This window comes from Erythrolamprus reginae, chromosome 2 (genome assembly GCF_031021105.1).
Source record: "Erythrolamprus reginae isolate rEryReg1 chromosome 2, rEryReg1.hap1, whole genome shotgun sequence".
In the NCBI taxonomy this organism is placed as follows: domain Eukaryota; kingdom Metazoa; phylum Chordata; class Lepidosauria; order Squamata; family Dipsadidae; genus Erythrolamprus; species Erythrolamprus reginae.
In genome coordinates this window covers 99,398,576-99,416,302 of record NC_091951.1, presented here as the reverse complement: position 1 = coordinate 99,416,302, position 17,727 = coordinate 99,398,576, and the positions used below count along the sequence as shown (strand labels likewise).

The window sequence follows — 17,727 nt, the reverse complement described above, 5'->3', positions numbered from 1 at the left end:
ACGCCATCACTCTGCTAAACAAATAATTCCCTCACCACTGTCAAACTATTCACTAAGGCTGCGCTACTATTACTACTAGTTTTTTCTCATCATTGCTATCACCCATTTCCTCCCACTTATGACTATGATGACTGTAACTTGTTACTTGTATCCTTAAACTTTTTATTAATATTGTTTCTTCATTGCTTATTTGACTCCTATGACAATCACCTCATGATTCTTGACAAAGGAGGACCTGGATTGTGGGGGCAATATGCTGGCTCTGTTAAAATATGCTATTGCTAACATGTTGTAAGCCACCCTGAGTCTAAGGAGAAGGGTGGCATAAAAAAAATCGAATTCAATCAATCAATCAATCAATCAATCAATCAATCAATCAATCAATGAATGTATCTTTTCTTTTATGTGCACTGAGAGCATAGGCACCAAAGACAAATTCCTTGTGTGTCCAATCACACTTGGCCAATAAATAATTCTATTCTATTCTATTCTATTCTAATAATACACAAACAAATAAACAAACCCTAAGCATCCCAACAACTTGGAAAGGGAGCAGCCACAACGGGCTCTTTTCTTGACAAGAAAAGTTTTCAAGACCCGGCTTAGGGCAGCCCAATGTCAAAAAGGGGCGCGTCCCTCCTCCCCACCAAACGGGATCGCCTTTCTTGCTTATCCGGTCCCATAGTCGCCAAGTCTTGGAAGTCCCCCGCGGCCGCGCCCTCCCCGGCGACATCACCCCCAGCGGCGACTCCAGGGGGAGCCTTCGGGCCGAGGAGGCGCTGGCTCCCCCCCCCGCCGCGCATGCGCCCTCCTTCCCCAAAGACGCTTTGCTGAAACGCGGCGAGAGGCGGGGCTCTTCTTATCCCGGCCGGAGAGGAGCGCGAGGTATATGTATATATAAAGGCTCGCTCGCGTCTGCGCGGCGGCGGCGAGCGCGCCGGAGCGTGTGGTGGGTGAACCCCCTCCGTGTGTGAGGCCAGGCGGGAGAGTGCCGCGCGCGGGCCCTGCAAGGTAGGTAGCCCCGTTGAACGGGGGAGGGAAGGCGGTACATTTTGGCCTTTTCTCGCGGGGGGGGGGAGGAAAGAGACCCGCCGCTGAACTAAGTGCCTAGGCGTGACTTGTGTATCTCCGTCGTAAGTCCGTGGCGGTGTAAAGCGACCGTCCTTGAGCAAAACGGCGGTGGGTCCTGGGCTTTCTCGCGCCTCCTTTCCCCACCCCGCGTGTCCCGGAGGTGGAAAGAGCCGGGACGCCGAGTAACGCCCCGCCAGCCCCGTTTCTCTCTTAGCCGCCGAGGGCCGGAGCTGATTGCAAAGCGCGCGTAAAGCCTCCAGGTTGCTGCGACGACTCCGTCCGGGGGTGGGTTGTGGTGTGTGGGGTTTTGTTTTTTGCGCGGCCCGTGTGGCGCCTGCAGCGACGGGCAGGAGCCTTTTTAAAGCTCCTTGGATGTTACCGGCTTTCCCCGGCTTCCTGTGTCAGATCGGAACGCCCCGTTTTCTGGGGAGTCGAACGGACTGCCGACAACGGAAAGCTCTTCCTCTCAACGGGGGCTTGTGGGGTTTCCGCTGCGGCCGAAGGAGAAAAGTGGGATCGGGCTTTTCACATTGAACGTTAACCGTCCCTGGATTTTGCTATTCCGGTCTGTTTGGACTGCATCCCTCGCCCCAGCGAAAGATACCATTGGGTGTGGATGATGGGAGTTTAGTTACCCATTTTGCATCCGGGCTGTCCCAAGGTGGGGAAATCTCTGTGCAGTAGTATCCTGTCACAGGTTGCCTCCTATAGCAAATGGACTTTTCAGTGTTATCATTTATAGATAGCTGCCCGAGTCTTTGGAGAGGGGCGGCATACAAGTCTAATAAATTATTATTATTTTATTATTATTTTTATTATCATTATCATTATCATCATCATCAATAATAATTATATGGTATTTTCGAGCTCAACTTAATATGGTAGTATATTTATTAATTTATATGCTGGCCAACTCCCAAAGGATTCAATGATCAACTGCTCAGAAAAGTAAAGGGAACACTCAAATAACACATCCTAGATCTGAATGAATGAAATATTCTGATTGAATATTTCATTTGCACAACTATTCCATTTGCAGAACAGCATGTGAAATTGGTTGTCAATCAGTGTTGCTTCCTAAGTGGACAGTTTGATTTCACAGAAGTTTGATTTACTCGGAGTTATATTGTGTTGCTTAAGCAGTCCCTTTATTTTTTTGAGCAGCATATTTAGGAGAACCCAGGTGAGCTGTGAATAGTGTGGCTTTTTTGTAGTGGGTCTGAGACTGGGTGGCTATTAAGATGGTGAAGCATTGCACTTCTCTGACATTTTAACTCTGGGACTTTAAAAAATAAAACCTGATTGTGAATAGATTTGGAAGGGATCTTGTGATGTGGAGCTTCCTCCATACAAACATGTGGAGGGGGCTCTATTACAAGACAGTTATAGAGACTTACTGTCTTGTTTTCAAAACTGTCTTGAAAACAAGACAGTGGGAGAGAGAATCCTAGTTGTTCTTTAATGGAGTTTTAGAAACATTTGCCCAGGATGGAGAAAACGGGATTCTTAAAAAAATGATATTTTGTTCTTATTTAGTGGAGTTCTTGTTGGATAGCTTAAAGAAAATATTCTGTTCAATGAAACAACGAAGCTCAGATGTTATCATATCATATATGTGTGTTTCTTACTCTCTGACATCAGCTTGTGATGTGAAGGGATGTCCCACCAAAAGAAAGTTTAGTTCCTATGTGTCAAAATTACTTAATTTTAAGGAAAGGATGGTTGATCAGGACTATTGCGCAAGTCATTTATCTCAAACAGCAAGAATAGTGAGGAAAAAGATACCCAAAGGGGGATGGGGTTGGGATTAATACTCCCTGGCTATTGCTCATCTACTTTTTTTCCAATTTGGGAGAATTGCCAGCTGAATCCACATAACGAATAAACTCTTTCTGGAGAAGAAGTGCAGGGTGAAAGAAGGAGAAATCCTTGTCATTCTCCATGTCTTCCATTGCCCTCCATTCCAAAGTGACCTAACTCTGAAAAGTTGAAAGTCCTGAGTTTGCCAGCATTAGGGATTTTAAACATGCGGTCTCCTGGGACAGAACTTGCCCCCTTGAAGTTGAGAGATTTATGTGCGAAACAAACAAAAATCCATTGGGTCACTCTCAGCTAGGCAATGAAATAAGATATGTTTTCATTTCCCAAGTGAAGGGTGAAAGTAGGAAGGGATATTTCTTTTCTACTTCTAAACGTTTTATTACAATGGAGTGTTTTTATATTAAACTTTGCAAGGGGTATTTATTAAAAACTAAAATTCAATAGACTTTTCCTAGAGTGCTGGTAAATATCTGGAAAAGTATCTGCCTTTTTTTTTACAAGCACACGACTGCAGCATTGCTGAGTGATTTTACTTTCAAAACAATACAGTAGTGCTTGAGTAATTTTATCATTCTCTTCTGCTTCAAGGCATAGAAACATAGAAACATAGAAGACTGATGGCAGAAAAAGACCTCATGGTCCATCTAGTCTGCCCTTCTACTAGTGTATTTCCTGTATTTTATCTTAGGGTGGATATATGTTTATCCCAGGCATGTTTAAATTCAGTTACTGTGGATTTACCAACCACGTCTGCTGGAAGTTTGTTCCAAGGATCTACTACTCTTTCAGTAAAATAATATTTTCTCATGTTGCTTTTGATCTTTCCCCCAACTAACTTCAGATTGGCAGAAGCCTCTCCTTATTCCCTGCTTTTTAGTTAATGCCTGTCTGTGGTTTGATTTGCTTTCCAGTTTTAGATTTGTATTCTGCTTTAGGATCCTTTGATCTATTAAGGGTTCTAATGGGGATCGAGAAGGGGAAGCGAAGCAAGTGATGTAATGTGCGACTGACCTCATGAAATGAACTCTCTGACTTATTTATGTACTATATGTCTGATGGGACAGAGTTTATCTCATGATGTTGGTATGTGTGTTACCATTTCCTTGTCAGAGTGGTTACCCGTAGATGCTATGCTAATGGTCAACTTCCTTGGTGGAGCTCGTGGTGCTCTTTCAGCGTGGTTGTTTGCTTTTAGATGTTTTATTACCTAACTAGGTAACATCATCAATGCAAGTCATATTTGGGCAATGAAATATTTGTTCAATGAAACAACCAAGCTCAGAGACCACTAAAAATTCCACAGTCCAGTCCACAGTAACCAGATATTTTCTTATATTGGAAAATCCTTCATGCCTGTCAGTTACTCTGCTTTGCCCGACTTTAAGTTTTCGAAAGATTCTAGATTTAAATCTGCACAGGAATGGGCAACCTTTCGATGGCTTAGGACATTTGGGAAGGTTATAGGGGGACACAGCTTGAAGTTCAGTCCTGACTGGTTGAAGATTGACCGGGTCTTCCATCCCCCTGAGGTCAGTAAAATGAGGATCCAGATTGTTGGGAGCAAAACGCTGACATTGTGAACTTCTCAGTGAATTCTGTAAAGCAGTGTTTCCCAACCTTGGTAACTTGAAGATATTTGGACTTCAACTCCCAGAATTCCCCAGCCAGCGAATGCTGGCTGGGGAATTCTGGGAGTTGAAGTCCAGATATCTTCAAGTTACCAAGGTTGGGAAACACTGCTGTAAAACACTATGGAGCACTATTGCTGTTCAGCCATAGTGAAGTAGTGTACCAGCATGTATTATGGCCATCCATTCCAAGTGGCTGACAATATCAAGATATATAATTAAAATTAAACGTATCTATTGTAAGCCACTGTGACGCCAAAATGTTAACCTGTGTCAAAATAATATCGCAGACAAAATTCTGTGCTTGCATCATGAGGTCTTGTGAGGTGTATCAATCGTATAATTTGCATGATGATACGACACCTCTCTCACAATTTGTTCTCCCATAGATTCTTGTGTCTATAGCACGTCCATAATTGCTTTAGCATTACTGTATTTTTGCTTACTAAAGACCACATAGATAGAAAATAAAAATGGTGGCTGGTTACAGCCCCTTCTTCTTTATAATAAGTAGCTCAAAAAAAAGGTCAAAAATAAATTGGTTTGTGGGAAGCATCCATTTGAGGATGAGATTGTGGAAGTAAAATTGTCACTTTACTTTTTGATAAATGAATTGTTTTATGGTTGGATATGCATATCAGGGCAGCCATCTTGGGAAAACACTAGTAACGTACACAAAATTTCAAATGTGCCTATCAGCTCCTAAGAAATTGTTAAGACTGCTTGAATATAATTTCTTCATTTCAACCTTAATGCTAATCTAATTACTTCACACCTTCCTCCCAGCTAGGATGGATACCTATGCCTGTTTAGAATAACACAATGAAGTGATTTCTGATTTATGTAAACAAATACATTTGTTATTCTTAAAAAATGCCAGAGTGCTTTAAGGGAAGGCGGGTTTGTGATTCCTATCTCCTTTTCAGCAGGCAAATCCTAGTAGTGACTGTTGGTGTGTGTAGGTATGTTACCCTATCCAACTGACACATTGCCTTCGGTCACTGCCGAGAAAATCATAGAGATTATGGTAATATGGCAGAAATTTGACTATGAAAACCTGTCTCTGCAGACTAGTGTTCCCCCGCATTTAGAGAGAGTGTTTCTTTTTTCTGAAGATTCACCTTGCTAACATGTTGTAAGCCGCCCTGAGTCTAAGGAGAAGGGTGGCATAAAAATCAATCAATCAAACAAACAAATAAACAAACAAACTACAAAAGCAAACAATACTCCTTTAAAAAAACTACCAACTCAGACAAACAAGCTATCAATAAACAAAATATGAGAATATGAAATATTCCCTTCCCCTAGGCTTATAAGATTTATGTATGGTATGACTGTATGTATGACTGATCTCTTAAATTGGGTTTTTTAGTTTTTTTAATATTAGATTTGTTTACGTTGTCTTTTTATTGTTGTTAGCCGCCCCGAGTCTGCGGAGAGGGGTGGCATACAAATCTAATAAATAAACTAATAAATAAATAATAATAATAAAAGTCCAATCAAGGAACCACCAAGTCCACTCCCACAAACAGTGACAGGACAAGCCCCTAGCATATAAAATTAGAGCAAACCCCACTCCCTTATTTGAACTGATGATGTTACTTAGTTGGCAATGAAACATCTGCAAGAAAACAGTCAAATTCAGAGAGCACCAAGGACCCAATACCTAAAAAGGGCTAGTTTGTATACTTCAGTGTTTCGCAACTTTAAGGTAGCTGGATTTCCACGCCCAGGCAACATACTGTCTGGGGAATTCTGGGACTTGAAGTCCAGACATCTTAAAGCTGCCAAGGTTGAGCAACGCAGACGTAGCCTGAGACTGCAAATGCTGAGTAACACAGGATGCTACCACTCTTCACCCTGGTCCTCTTGGCTGTGGATGCTCTGGTGAGTCTGAGGATGCTGTAGAAACCTTCCACCAGGCAGTGAAATAGCTGATGAGTGAGCTCTTGTTCTGAGGCATAAGGCATTCCTCCTGCTCGCCCAGGCATGTTTTGCCGACTCAGGTTTGGGAGGAGGTGGGAGAAACGTAGGCTCTCAGATTCTTCCAGCAAAGGGTGTTTCCTCTGCGATTCCCAAGGAGAGAAGGCATTACGTTCTTGGAAATGTTCCAAGCTGAAGCACCCCAAGGCTGCAAAGGGAAGGATGGTTCAAGATTGAATGCTGCTGCCACTAGAGGTTTTTTTTTCTCAGGGAGTGGTGGGTGGGGGGTCAGTATACTGCCCCCCTCCGAAATTTGTCTTCACCATATGCTGCCTGCATTAAAAGAAAGAAAATGTTTTGAGTGGTAAGGAGTACATTTTTCATTTTTCCTTCTGATTTGTCCCGACTTCTGTTAGATCAAGTAAGAATGAAGTTGACACTTGGAAGCGTTCCCAGTGAGTGCTCGCGATGAGCAAGCCTTGGAACATGACAGTAATGCTTGCCTTATATAGACAACGCACCGCCTGTGGGAAACGGAGGAGGCGAAGGAAGGGCTTTTGTGTGCAGAGGAAACCTTTCCTGCTTACTGTACAGGGAGGGGATTTTAATCATCTTATATTGTAAGGCAGGGGTAGGGAACGTTGGCTCTTCTATGACTTGTGGACTTCAACTCCCAGAATTCCTGAGCCAATCATGCTAGCTCAGGAATTCTGGGAGTTGAAGTCCACAAGTCACAGAAGAGCCAACGTTCCCTACCCCTGTTGTAAGGAGATAGGGGACAGCCATGTCTGAGAGAAGATGTCTCTTCCTCAACATCTAGGAATTGCCAATTGCTGACTTTATTTGCCACCCAGCAGCTTGCTAAATTGAGGAATCTGTGGTCCTCCAGTCATCATTTGAACAAAAGCTCTTAGCATTACCATGCTACATAGGGGTACAGGGGTTCAGGAGTGTCTGGAACTTCCCAACTCTGGCCAGTTGTCTTACCCATAGCAGGAGAACACTCCCCCCCCCCCCTGTTTCCTATCTTGCTAGAATAGTATTTGTATCAGGTATTTCCTTTCCAGTTATAGAACATAAGAAGAGCCATGCTGAATCACGCCAAAGCCCATCGAGTCCAGCATTCTGTGTCACACGGTGGTCCACCAATTGTCCATGGGGATCTTGAGCAGAAAGAGAAGGCGGGACCCTCCCTTTCCCTTGACCTCCAACAAATGGGACCCAAAGGAATCCTGCCTGCCTCAACCAACACAGAGGCGGCACATGGACATCCGTTTCAATAACCACTTGGCATCCATGAATCTGTCTAATCCTGCCTTGAAGCTATCCAGGTTGACAGCTGTCACAACCTCTTCTGGAAGTGAATTCCATAAACCAACGACCCTCTGGTTGAAGAAATATTTCCCTTGATTTGTCCTCACTTTCTTACCTATGAGCTTTAGGGAGGGCCCCCTTGTCCTAGTATTGTGTGATGGAGAAAAGAATTTTTCTCTATCCACCTTTTCTATCACATGCAGGATTTTATACACTTCGATCAAGTCACCCCTTAAAAGCCGTCTTTCAAGGCTGAAGAGACCAAGGCGTTGCAACCTGGTTTCATAGGAGTGCAGAACGTGATTAAGGACGGTTTTTGGATCTTAGTACTAGTTTGTATCAATTGGAATAGAGCTGGAAGAGACTTAGGAGGCCTTCTAGTCCAACCTCCTGGCTCAGGTGGGAGACCCTATACCTGTGAGAGTGAACTTATGGCATGCGGGCCACCAGTGGCACGCCAGCCGTTGCTCTAGCTCAGCTCCAGTGCTTGATTTTGGGTTTGCACAGAGGCTCTGGGAGGGCCTTTTTGGCTCCTAGGAGGCCTCTGGGGGGGCCACGGAGGCTGTTTTCACTCTCCCCAGGCTCCAGGGAAGCCTATGAAGCTGAGGAGGGTGAAAAACAGTCCTAATGGGCCCACTGTAAGTCAGGAAATGTACCATATCTTAGTGTTTCCCAACCTTGGCAACTTGAAGATATCTGGACTTCAACTCCCAGAATTCCCCAGCCAGCCTTCGCTGGCTGGGGAATTCTGGGAGTTAAAATCCAAATATCTTCAAGTTGCCTAGGTTGGGAAACACTGCCATATCTGACTTCTTGGTTGGGGGTGGGGGCAGAGAAGGCCATTTTTGCCCTCCCCAGGGGCCTACAGGGCCCCTCTGAAGTCGGGAACTGGGGAGGTTTGGATGCATGAACAGGAGGTGTTGTGGGCACAGGTGCAGAGGGCAGGGCATGTGGGGGGCATTGGATTATGGGTGTGGGCATGCTTTTGGCACTCGAGAAAAAGTTTGCCATGACTGCCCTATACAATTTCAAGGCAAGGAGGGTGGGGGCAGTAAGAATCTCTAGGGGGAGCTGATTCCAGAGCCCCCCCCCCCCCCGAGAAGGCTCTTCCCCTAGGCCATGCCAATTGACATTGTCTAGTTGACGGGACCTGGAGAAGGCTGACTCTGGGACCTAACCGGTCGCTGGGATTCATGTGGCAGAAGGCGGTCCCACAAGTAATCTGGCCTAATACCATGTAGGGCTTTATAGGTCATTACCAACACTTTGCATTGCATTTGGAAACCAATCGGCAGCCAATGTAGTCCGCGGAGTGCTGGAGAAACATGGGCATGACGAGGAAGGCCCATGAGCGCTTGCGTGGCTGCATTTTGCACAATTTGTAGTTTCCAAACGTTTTTCAAAGGTAGCCCTATGTAGAGAGCATTGCAATAGTCCAATATCCAGGTGATAAAGGCATGAGTGACTGCAGGTAGAGACTCCCTGTCCCAAAAGGGCTGCAACTGGTGCACCGGGTGAACCTGGGCAAACACCCCCCCTCACCACAGCCAAAAGATGATGTTCTAAAGTCAGCTGTGGATTGAGGAGGACACCCAAGTTGTGAACCCTCTCTGAGGGGGCCAAAAGTCACCCCCCCCTCCGAGTGATGGATGGACAGATGGAATTGTCCTTGGGAGGCAGAACCCACAGCCACTCCTTCTTGTTGGGGTTGAACTTGAGCCTGTTGACACCCATCCAGACCGTAACAGCCTCCAGACACTGGCACATTACTTCCACTGCATATTTATTGAAAATTTCAGTAGATCTTAGATCATTCACCCTGATTGGGCCCCATTACAAAGGAATAGTGTTGTTTGTTTATTTATTTATTTATTTATTAGATTTGTATGCCGCCCCTCTTTGTAGAGAAAGTTGGAGAAAATAGATTTTTTCCCTCTATTTTTCTATCCTAAAATTGCTATGTATGTGGAAAGTATCATTCCACATACTAAGTTGACTTTGAGACAGGTTAAGACAGGTTGAAATAGTTTGGTCATCATCAGTACTCTTTTGAACTATATACTTATCTCATAGAAGTGGTGGGTGAGGAACAAAAATGGATTTTCTGTAGCTTTCTGATTTCTAAAAGTCTTGCCTTTTCACATGTTGAAGCAATCATTTATGGCCCCAATCCCTGAATGAATTGAAGACATGATGTCACTTGGAATTATGAAGTTGCATAGATATAGTTCTAATGAAATATGATAATCATGTATATAATCACCTGAATGCATGTATGAGAAGTCCTTGAATATATTTATTGCAATGTTGTTGTTTTGTTTTTTATTGTTTTCCTTCTCTGTTTAATTAAATAAATGCATGTGAACCTGCTTTTAAAAAAGAAAAAAAAGTCTAGTCTCCCATTTATTCTTGTCCAGGAGTAAATTTAGTACCTAGGTATGTAGAAGTCTTGTTTATACAACTGCTCTGGGTACTCAATAAAACCTGGGCAAAATTGATGGGGATTATAAAACAAGCACATCAAAACACAATGTAAATTGGCCCCAAATATCTGAACCTCCGATGCATCAAGGCTATTGGAAATACAACTCGATAGAAAAGTACCTTGACTCCTGTTAACAGGCTTCCAATATGTTTTTGGATGAACAAAGCTTGGGGGCGTTTTCTGTAAAGAAGTGGGTGGGGAGTGAATCTAGCTCTGCAGCAAATGGAAGAAGTTTAATAGTGCAGCAATTGGGCAATGCTGTTTGCATAAAATAGCAAAATTCTAAGATCTTGCTCTGCAACATGCCATCATTCGCTCACCTTTTGGCACCACCCCTCTCCTGCAGGCCTGATGTTTCTTGTTTCTAATGTTTTGGGTAACTATTAAGTTAGTATTTTCTAACCCCTTAGAAATGAGTGACATGGACTCATACAAGGTTCTTCTGGATGGACCAGCACCATGGGGGTTCAGGCTGCAAGGTGGCAAGGACTTCAATATGCCACTCTCCATTTCCAGGGTAAGTAGCATCATGTAAAGCCATGGTTCTCAATCTGGAGGTCTTTGCGTTGATGTAACTTCTTATAGTAAGATGGAGAGGAAGAATTTTTATTTAGATTTTTAAGAATTGACAATGTTGTATAAAATTAATAGAAATTTTTAGATGAGGAGAGATAAGAGCCTCCATTGAGTGAGTAATAAGAAAAGTTTATATATGATTGCTTTTAAGCATTGTTGTTGTGTTTATAACTATATATTGTTTTATTTTATGGTGGAGAAAATAAAATTTTATACCCGGAACATGGGGGTTGGGACCCCTTTGGGGGTCAAACAACCATTTCATGGGGGTCACCTAAGACCACGGAAAAAGACAAATTTCCCATGGGGTTAGGAACTAAAGCTTCTATTCTGGCGCTTTGGAACATAATATTACAATCCGACCAATCAGATGTTTACAGTGGGGGTGTCCCTCTGACCTTCTTACCAATCAGCTTAAAGCTCTGTTGGGAGAATTGACGCTAGACTTATGGTTGGGGGTCACCGCAACACAAGGAAATTGTATTAAGGGGTCAGGCATTAGAAAGGTTGAGAACCACTGATAAAGCCTTGTTAACGGAACTTCCTTCATTTCTCTCTCTCTCTCTCTCTGCCATGCACACTAGAGGATATTGAGACATTGCGATTGCTGCGTTACTTCATTTTGGTTGCAAACATTTAAGCTGAAATGTTCACAGCAAGTTGTGGGCTTGTGTTTTGTTGGCCAAGCCGAGCAAGGCCCTTCCCTCAGGAAACTGCCAGTTTGGATTGCTCCCATGATGTAATGAGAAGGAACTCAGCGTTTAGGCTGTTACTTGATACCAGGGTCTTGGAACTCCCCCACACTATTTTTGAGTCTGTGGCAGTAGCTCTTGCCATGTGGCCAGGTGGAGATAGCAGTACAGGAAGGGATTGTGGTAATATGAATACACACATGCCTGCGGTTCCAAATGTGTTGGCAAGATGTGTAATTTAGTTGATCCAGAGGGCAGCAGTTTCGGTTTGACACATTACTGGCAGCTGATATTTGTTGGTACCTAATCAATCTTGTTTCTTTCCAGCTGTTGGGTTTGGGCTTTTTTTAGGTCCTCTTTTGCAAATTCAGGACTTCCCACTTAGGCAAAATAAGACTGAGTTTCGTAGCAGGATAAGAATAAGATGCACAGATCTTTTTGGAGATTACTCACTCTGAGCTCAGTCTCTGCATCTCCAAAGTGAAATATATCAGAGCCGCCTTCACTTTCCCTGTTCATTTTCTTTTTTGACACATTCTACAAGAAAGCTTAGAGATTAACTCTCCTGCAAGAGAGTCTGTGGGCAGAAAAGCCACAAGGCAGTACAAATAAGGTCTTACTAACCTGGCACCCTCCGGCGTTTATTTTATTGGTTATTTATACTAATCCTTTCTGTTTATATAAGCTCCCAAGCAGATAGACTGGGACTGGTATTACCGATCATCATGGAAACATTTCTGAGCTGCAAGTGGAATTTGAGATTGCAAAGAACCATGTTTTGGAATTGTTCAATTCAAATACCGATACAGCTGTAATTCGGCAAAACAGCTTTAAGCTATATATTTTTATTTATTTATTAATCAAATTTGTATGCCGCCCCTCTGTGCAGACTTGGGGCGGCTAACAACTAATAAAACAATATAAACAAATCTGATATTTAAGTTAATTTTAAAAAGAAACCCCAATTTAAGAGACCAATCATACATACTAGCATACCATGCATAAATTCTATAAGCCTAGGGGGAGGGGGAAATGTCAATTCCCCCATGCCTGACGACAGAGGTGGGTTTTAAGGAGCTTACGAAAGGCAAGGAGGGTGGGGGCAAATCTGATATCTGGGGGAAGTTGGTTCCAGAGGGCCACAGAGAAGGCCCTTCCCCTGGGTCCCGCCAAATGACATTGTTTAGTCGACGGGACCTGGAGAAGGCCAAATCTATGGGAACTAACTGGTCGCTGGGATTCGTGCGGCAGAAGGTGGTCCCGGAGATATTCTAGTCCGATGCCATGAAGGGCTTTATAGTTAATAACCAACACTTTGAATTGTGACCGGAAACCAATTGGCAACCAATGCAGACTGCGGAGTGTTGCTGTGACATGGGCATATTTAGGAAGGCCCATGATAGCTCTTGCAGCTGCATTCTGCACGATCTGAAGTTTCCAAACACTTTTTAAATGCCTCAGCTTCTCAAGCCTAATGCAGGAATCACAATTGTCTCTTTATAAGGCAATAGTGGATGCATGAAGGGCCAGATTGGTATTGGGACGCTGAGTTCTAATCCTGCCTTAGACATAAAGCCAGTGGGGTAACTTTGGGCAAATCAGTGTCTTTGTTTACTGAGAAGAGAGCAAAGATGAGCCATTCATGATATATTTAGAAACATAGAAACATAGAAACATAGAAGACTGACGGCAGAAAAAGACCCCATGGTCCATCTAGTCTGCCCTTTTACTATTTCCTGTATTTTATCTTACAATGGATATATGTTTATCCCAGGCATGTTTAAATTCGGTTACTGTGGATTTACCAACCACGTCTGCTGGAAGTTTGTTCCAAGGATCTACTACTCTTTCAGTAAAATAATATTTTCTCATGTTGCCTTTGATCTTTCCCCCAACTAACTTCAGATTGTGTCCCCTTGTTCTTGTGTTCACTTTCCTGTTAAAAACACTTCCCTCCTGAACCCTATTTAACCCTTTAACATATTTAAATGTTTCGATCATGTCCCCCCTTTTCCTTCTGTCTTCCAGACTATACAGATTGAGTTCATTAAGTCTTTCCTGATACGTTTTATACTTAAGACCTTCCACCATTCTTGTAGCCCGTCTTTGGACCCGTTCAATTTTGTCAATATCTTTTTGTAGGTGAGGTCTCCAGAACTGAACACAGTATTCCAAATGTGGTCTCACCAGCGCTCTATATAAGGGGATCACAATCTCCCTCTTCCTGCTTGTTATGCCTCTAGCTATGCAGCCAAGCATCCTGCTTGCCTTTCCTACCGCCCGACCACACTGCTCACCCATTTTGAGACTGTCAGAAATCACTACCCCTAAATCCTTCTCTTCTGAAGTTTTTGCTATCACAGAACTGCCAATGCAATACTCAGATTTAGGATTCCTTTTCCCCAAGTGCATTATTTTACATTTGGAAACATTAAACTGCAGTTTCCATTGCTTTGACCATTTATCTAGTAACGCTAAATCATTTACCATATTACAGACCCCTCCAGGAATATCAACCCTATTGCACACTTTAGAGTCATCAGCAAATAGGTAAACCTTCCCTACCAAACCTTCTCCTATGTCACTCACAAACATATTAAAAAGAATAGGACCCAGAACAGACCCTTGTGGCACACCGCTTGTAACCTGTCTCTGCTCAGAATACTCGCCATTAACAATAACTCTCTGATGTCTATGCTTCAGCCAGCTTGAAATCCACTGAACTATCCAGGGATTAATTCCAATCTTCACTAATTTATCTATCAGCTCTTTATGTGGAACCGTATCAAAGGCTTTGCTGAAGTCCAGATAGGCAATATCCACGGCACCACCTTGATCCAACACCTTTGTGACATAGTCAAAGAACTCAATGAGATTAGTCTGACACGATTTGCCTTCAGTAAAGCCATGCTGATTTGGGTCCAATAAGTTATTGTTTTTTAGATGCTGATTTATCCTCTTTTTGAGTAGCGTCTCCATCATTTTAACTACAACTGATGTCAAGCTAACTGGCCTGTAGTTACCAGCTTCTTCTCTACTGCCCTTCTTGTGGATAGGCACAACACTGGCCATTCTCCAATCCTCAGGAACATCTCCTGTTAACAGGGATTGGTTAAACAAATCAGTCAGGGGGGTAGCAATGACAGATCTGAGTTCTTTAAGAACTCTGGGGTGGATGCCAATTTTACTAAGAAAATTTATCTGTGTACTTAACAATAGCATTTAGACTTCTATGCCTCTTCATAATGCTTTTACAGCCTTCTAAGTGTTTACAGAATCAGCATATGCCCCCCAACAATCTGGGTCCTCACTTTACCCACCTCGGAAGGATGGAAGATCTGAGTCAATCTTGAGTCAGTGGTGAGATCTGAACTGCTGAACTACAGCTAGCAGTTAGCTGAAGCAGCCTGCAGTGCTGCACTCTAACCACTGCTCCACCCTGGCTCTGTACTTTCTCGGACTGACATCGTCCCCCCACCCCTAAAATAACAAAGTGCCACGAAACCTGCCTTATTGCTAAGATTAATAAACAACCACCCCCTAGGATCCACAGGCCTTTTCTCAGTATTTTCCTATTGTTCATTATTAAGTGCACCTTGGGCATTCTTTCTGGGCTTGGAGGGCCATGGTAGCTGTCGCCCAGCGTGGATCATTCTTGACCTGAAAGTGCCTCTCGGGGTTGATTTGGCTGCTTACAAAGCTGTCACTGGATGGCTTGCAGACAATTCCCCTCCTCTCCTTTGAATTGCCTTATAAGCCTAGGAATGCTGAATGCAGCCACTGCTGACGCCTGCAGCCCTTTGGCAAAGCAGAAGGTTTCTTTATGAGCTAGAAGCCCTCAGGGCTGGAGAAGGGCACCACTAAGTCTCCCAGAGCTAGGCACCACCTCCCCGTGCAAACCCGCTCTTAAACTCTGTTTTTGTACCTCTTGCCTGCCCTCCGGAGCCCCACTCTCTTTCTGGGGTAGTCCTGTTTTTACTCTTCCGCTTGGCTTATTCCTGCAAAAAGTGTTGTTCTAGCCCATCTCGAGGGAATGAAGCTCTGCTTTCCTGCTAAGGAGGGTTTTCTGCTTGGATAAAAGGGAGTGGGAATAGCTCTCTCCTTTTGGAAAAAGGTTTCTCTTGGCTCACCGCCATCTCTTAACAAAGCCCCAGCCTAGACAGAGTAGAGCCTTTTTGTGGCGAGACCCCAGTTAGTGCCTCCCACAAACATACCAGACAAGAATTGCAGCCCCCACTCTTTGGCCCTAGCATGCCACAACGGCCCATCCCTTTCGCAAGCAGGGTGGGCCCTTCCTTAGTGGTCAGGCCTTGGGGAAACGTTCCTTCCTACGCTGTTGTGGCTCGCGGCATTTGCCAGCAGGCATCACGGCTAAGAATAGCCTTCCTTCCTTCCTTCCTTCCTTCCTTCCTTCCTTCCTTCCTTCCTTCCTTCCTTCCTTCCTTCCTTCCTTCCTTCCTTCCTTCCACCCACCCTTCCTTCCACCCCCCTCCCTCCCCCCTTCTTTCTTCCTCCCTCCCTCCTTCCTCCCTCCCTTCTTCCTCCCTCCCTCCCTTCCTTCCACCCTCCCTCCCTCCTCCCTCCCTCCTCCCTCCCTCCCTTCTTCCTTCCTTCCTTCCTCCCTCCCTCCCTTCTTCCTCCCTCCCTCCCTTCTTCCTCCCTCCCTCCCTCCCTCCCTCCCTTCCTTCCTTCCTCAAGGGCAGATGGCTACCACTGACCTGTACTCTGGCAGAGCTATACTGTCTATTTTGGCAAGCTTCAGGGGGAAATATGGTACAAAGATTCGTTGCTGATTCTGGCACTATTAACGTATTTCCACTAGTGTTGCCTCACTTTACTTTTGTCCTTCCAAAAATGATGTGCTCATTTTTCAATACTTCCTCTTTTTAAAAAAATGTTAATTTCCTTTTCTGCTTAATAAATACAGGGAAATTTGTGCAACTACCGGAAGGAGGTGGGCAGATATGTCCATTGTGACGTATCAGGAATGATTAAGCTAGGATTTGTTTCTGTTAAAAATTAATAAGGTGTTTGGGTGAAAAAATGCCGAAAGATGACCTTTCAGTCAAGCTGGATACCCTATGACTACATGGACCAGGTTGAGGAAAGGGGCAGTGGAGCTGTTCAAAGATTAGAGGGGAAACTTGTTGCTTTCAAAAGAAAACTGAATTGCCGGTGTGATCTTAGTGAGGAGTTTGATTGTAGTTCAGTAAAACCTTTGTTCCATAAAATTCGGAAAGTATGTGTTCTGTCTGGGTTCCCCCAGACGCCAACACCAACTAAAAAGAGTATCCAGACACGCTGGTAAAAAGCAAAGTCATTTTATATCTTTGAAAACAAACACAGATAACAAAAACTGTTCTTACAAACTGGAATGCTGTGAAGCTTCACAGAAGAGTCACGACGGCCAGACAATACAACAGGCTTCTTGCTGGCACACACACCACTGTAGATAATAAAACCCACGCCTCCCCCAAGTTTTCAGCCTTCGAGGCCACAAGCCAGAATCAGAGACGCCAAGGATCGAAGCAAGGTCACAGGACTCCCAAAAGATAACTCTCCACAATACAGGAAGGGCGGGCCTGCCTTTTCAACCTTTCCGAGGAGAACCACACCCAAACCCAGCTGTTGCCTATTAGGAATGGAAATACCTGGCTAATTGTCCCCTTCTTTGTGCAGCCCTTCTCTGCCTCATATCTATGATGGCTTGTGCGTTCTCATCTAATGACTCCAGGCTACTCGCTGGGGAGAGCTCCCCCCCGGGGGTCTCAGGCTGTTCCCCCTCCTCCTCGTCCTGACATTCCTCCTCCCCGTCTGCCTGGTCCTCCTCCTCCTCCTGTTCCTTGTCCTCCCCCTCTGAGCATGGAGCTGGCAGAGTTCCAGCCGTTCCCTGAGGAGCCTCAGACTGAATCACAAAAAGTATGTGAGAAGGATTTTGTGAGACTAAGGACAAAATAACATGCTCCCTTACCACTATTCTATCACTTTTGTGATATAATTTGTTTTAAAGGGTCATGTCCTCCATGTTAATTGTCCCTATATCATTACAATTTTAGTATATCTGCTCCTGAAGCAAGCACACTACAGCTTTACCTCTTGATTAGAGATGCCTGAAAAATATATCTTTAACCAGCTTCTGGGGCTAAAACAGTTTTAAAACCCCTGATCTTAATAGCTGTAGTATACCCGAACTATGATAACATTTAAAACATAGGGC

At 44.1% G+C, this 17,727-nt stretch overlaps 1 protein-coding gene across 4 annotated transcripts in view; it reads left to right on the top strand.

The window, feature by feature from the left end:
* Window positions 1-829: 829 nt before the first annotated feature.
* Window positions 830-17,727, top strand: part of PDLIM7 (PDZ and LIM domain 7) — a 94,313-nt gene continuing 77,415 nt past the window's right edge. For 2 of the 4 annotated variants that reach the window (XR_011557991.1, XM_070738829.1), the window contains exons 1-2: window positions 830-1,011; window positions 10,653-10,759. Coding sequence is in view for 2 of the 4 variants with exons in the window: in XM_070738829.1 (XP_070594930.1) it covers window positions 10,655-10,759 (105 nt within the window). In the remaining 2 variants the exon portion in view is untranslated. The remainder of the gene's footprint in view (window positions 1,012-10,652; window positions 10,760-17,727) is intronic. The other 2 variants (XM_070738828.1, XR_011557992.1) reach the window with 2 other exon arrangements.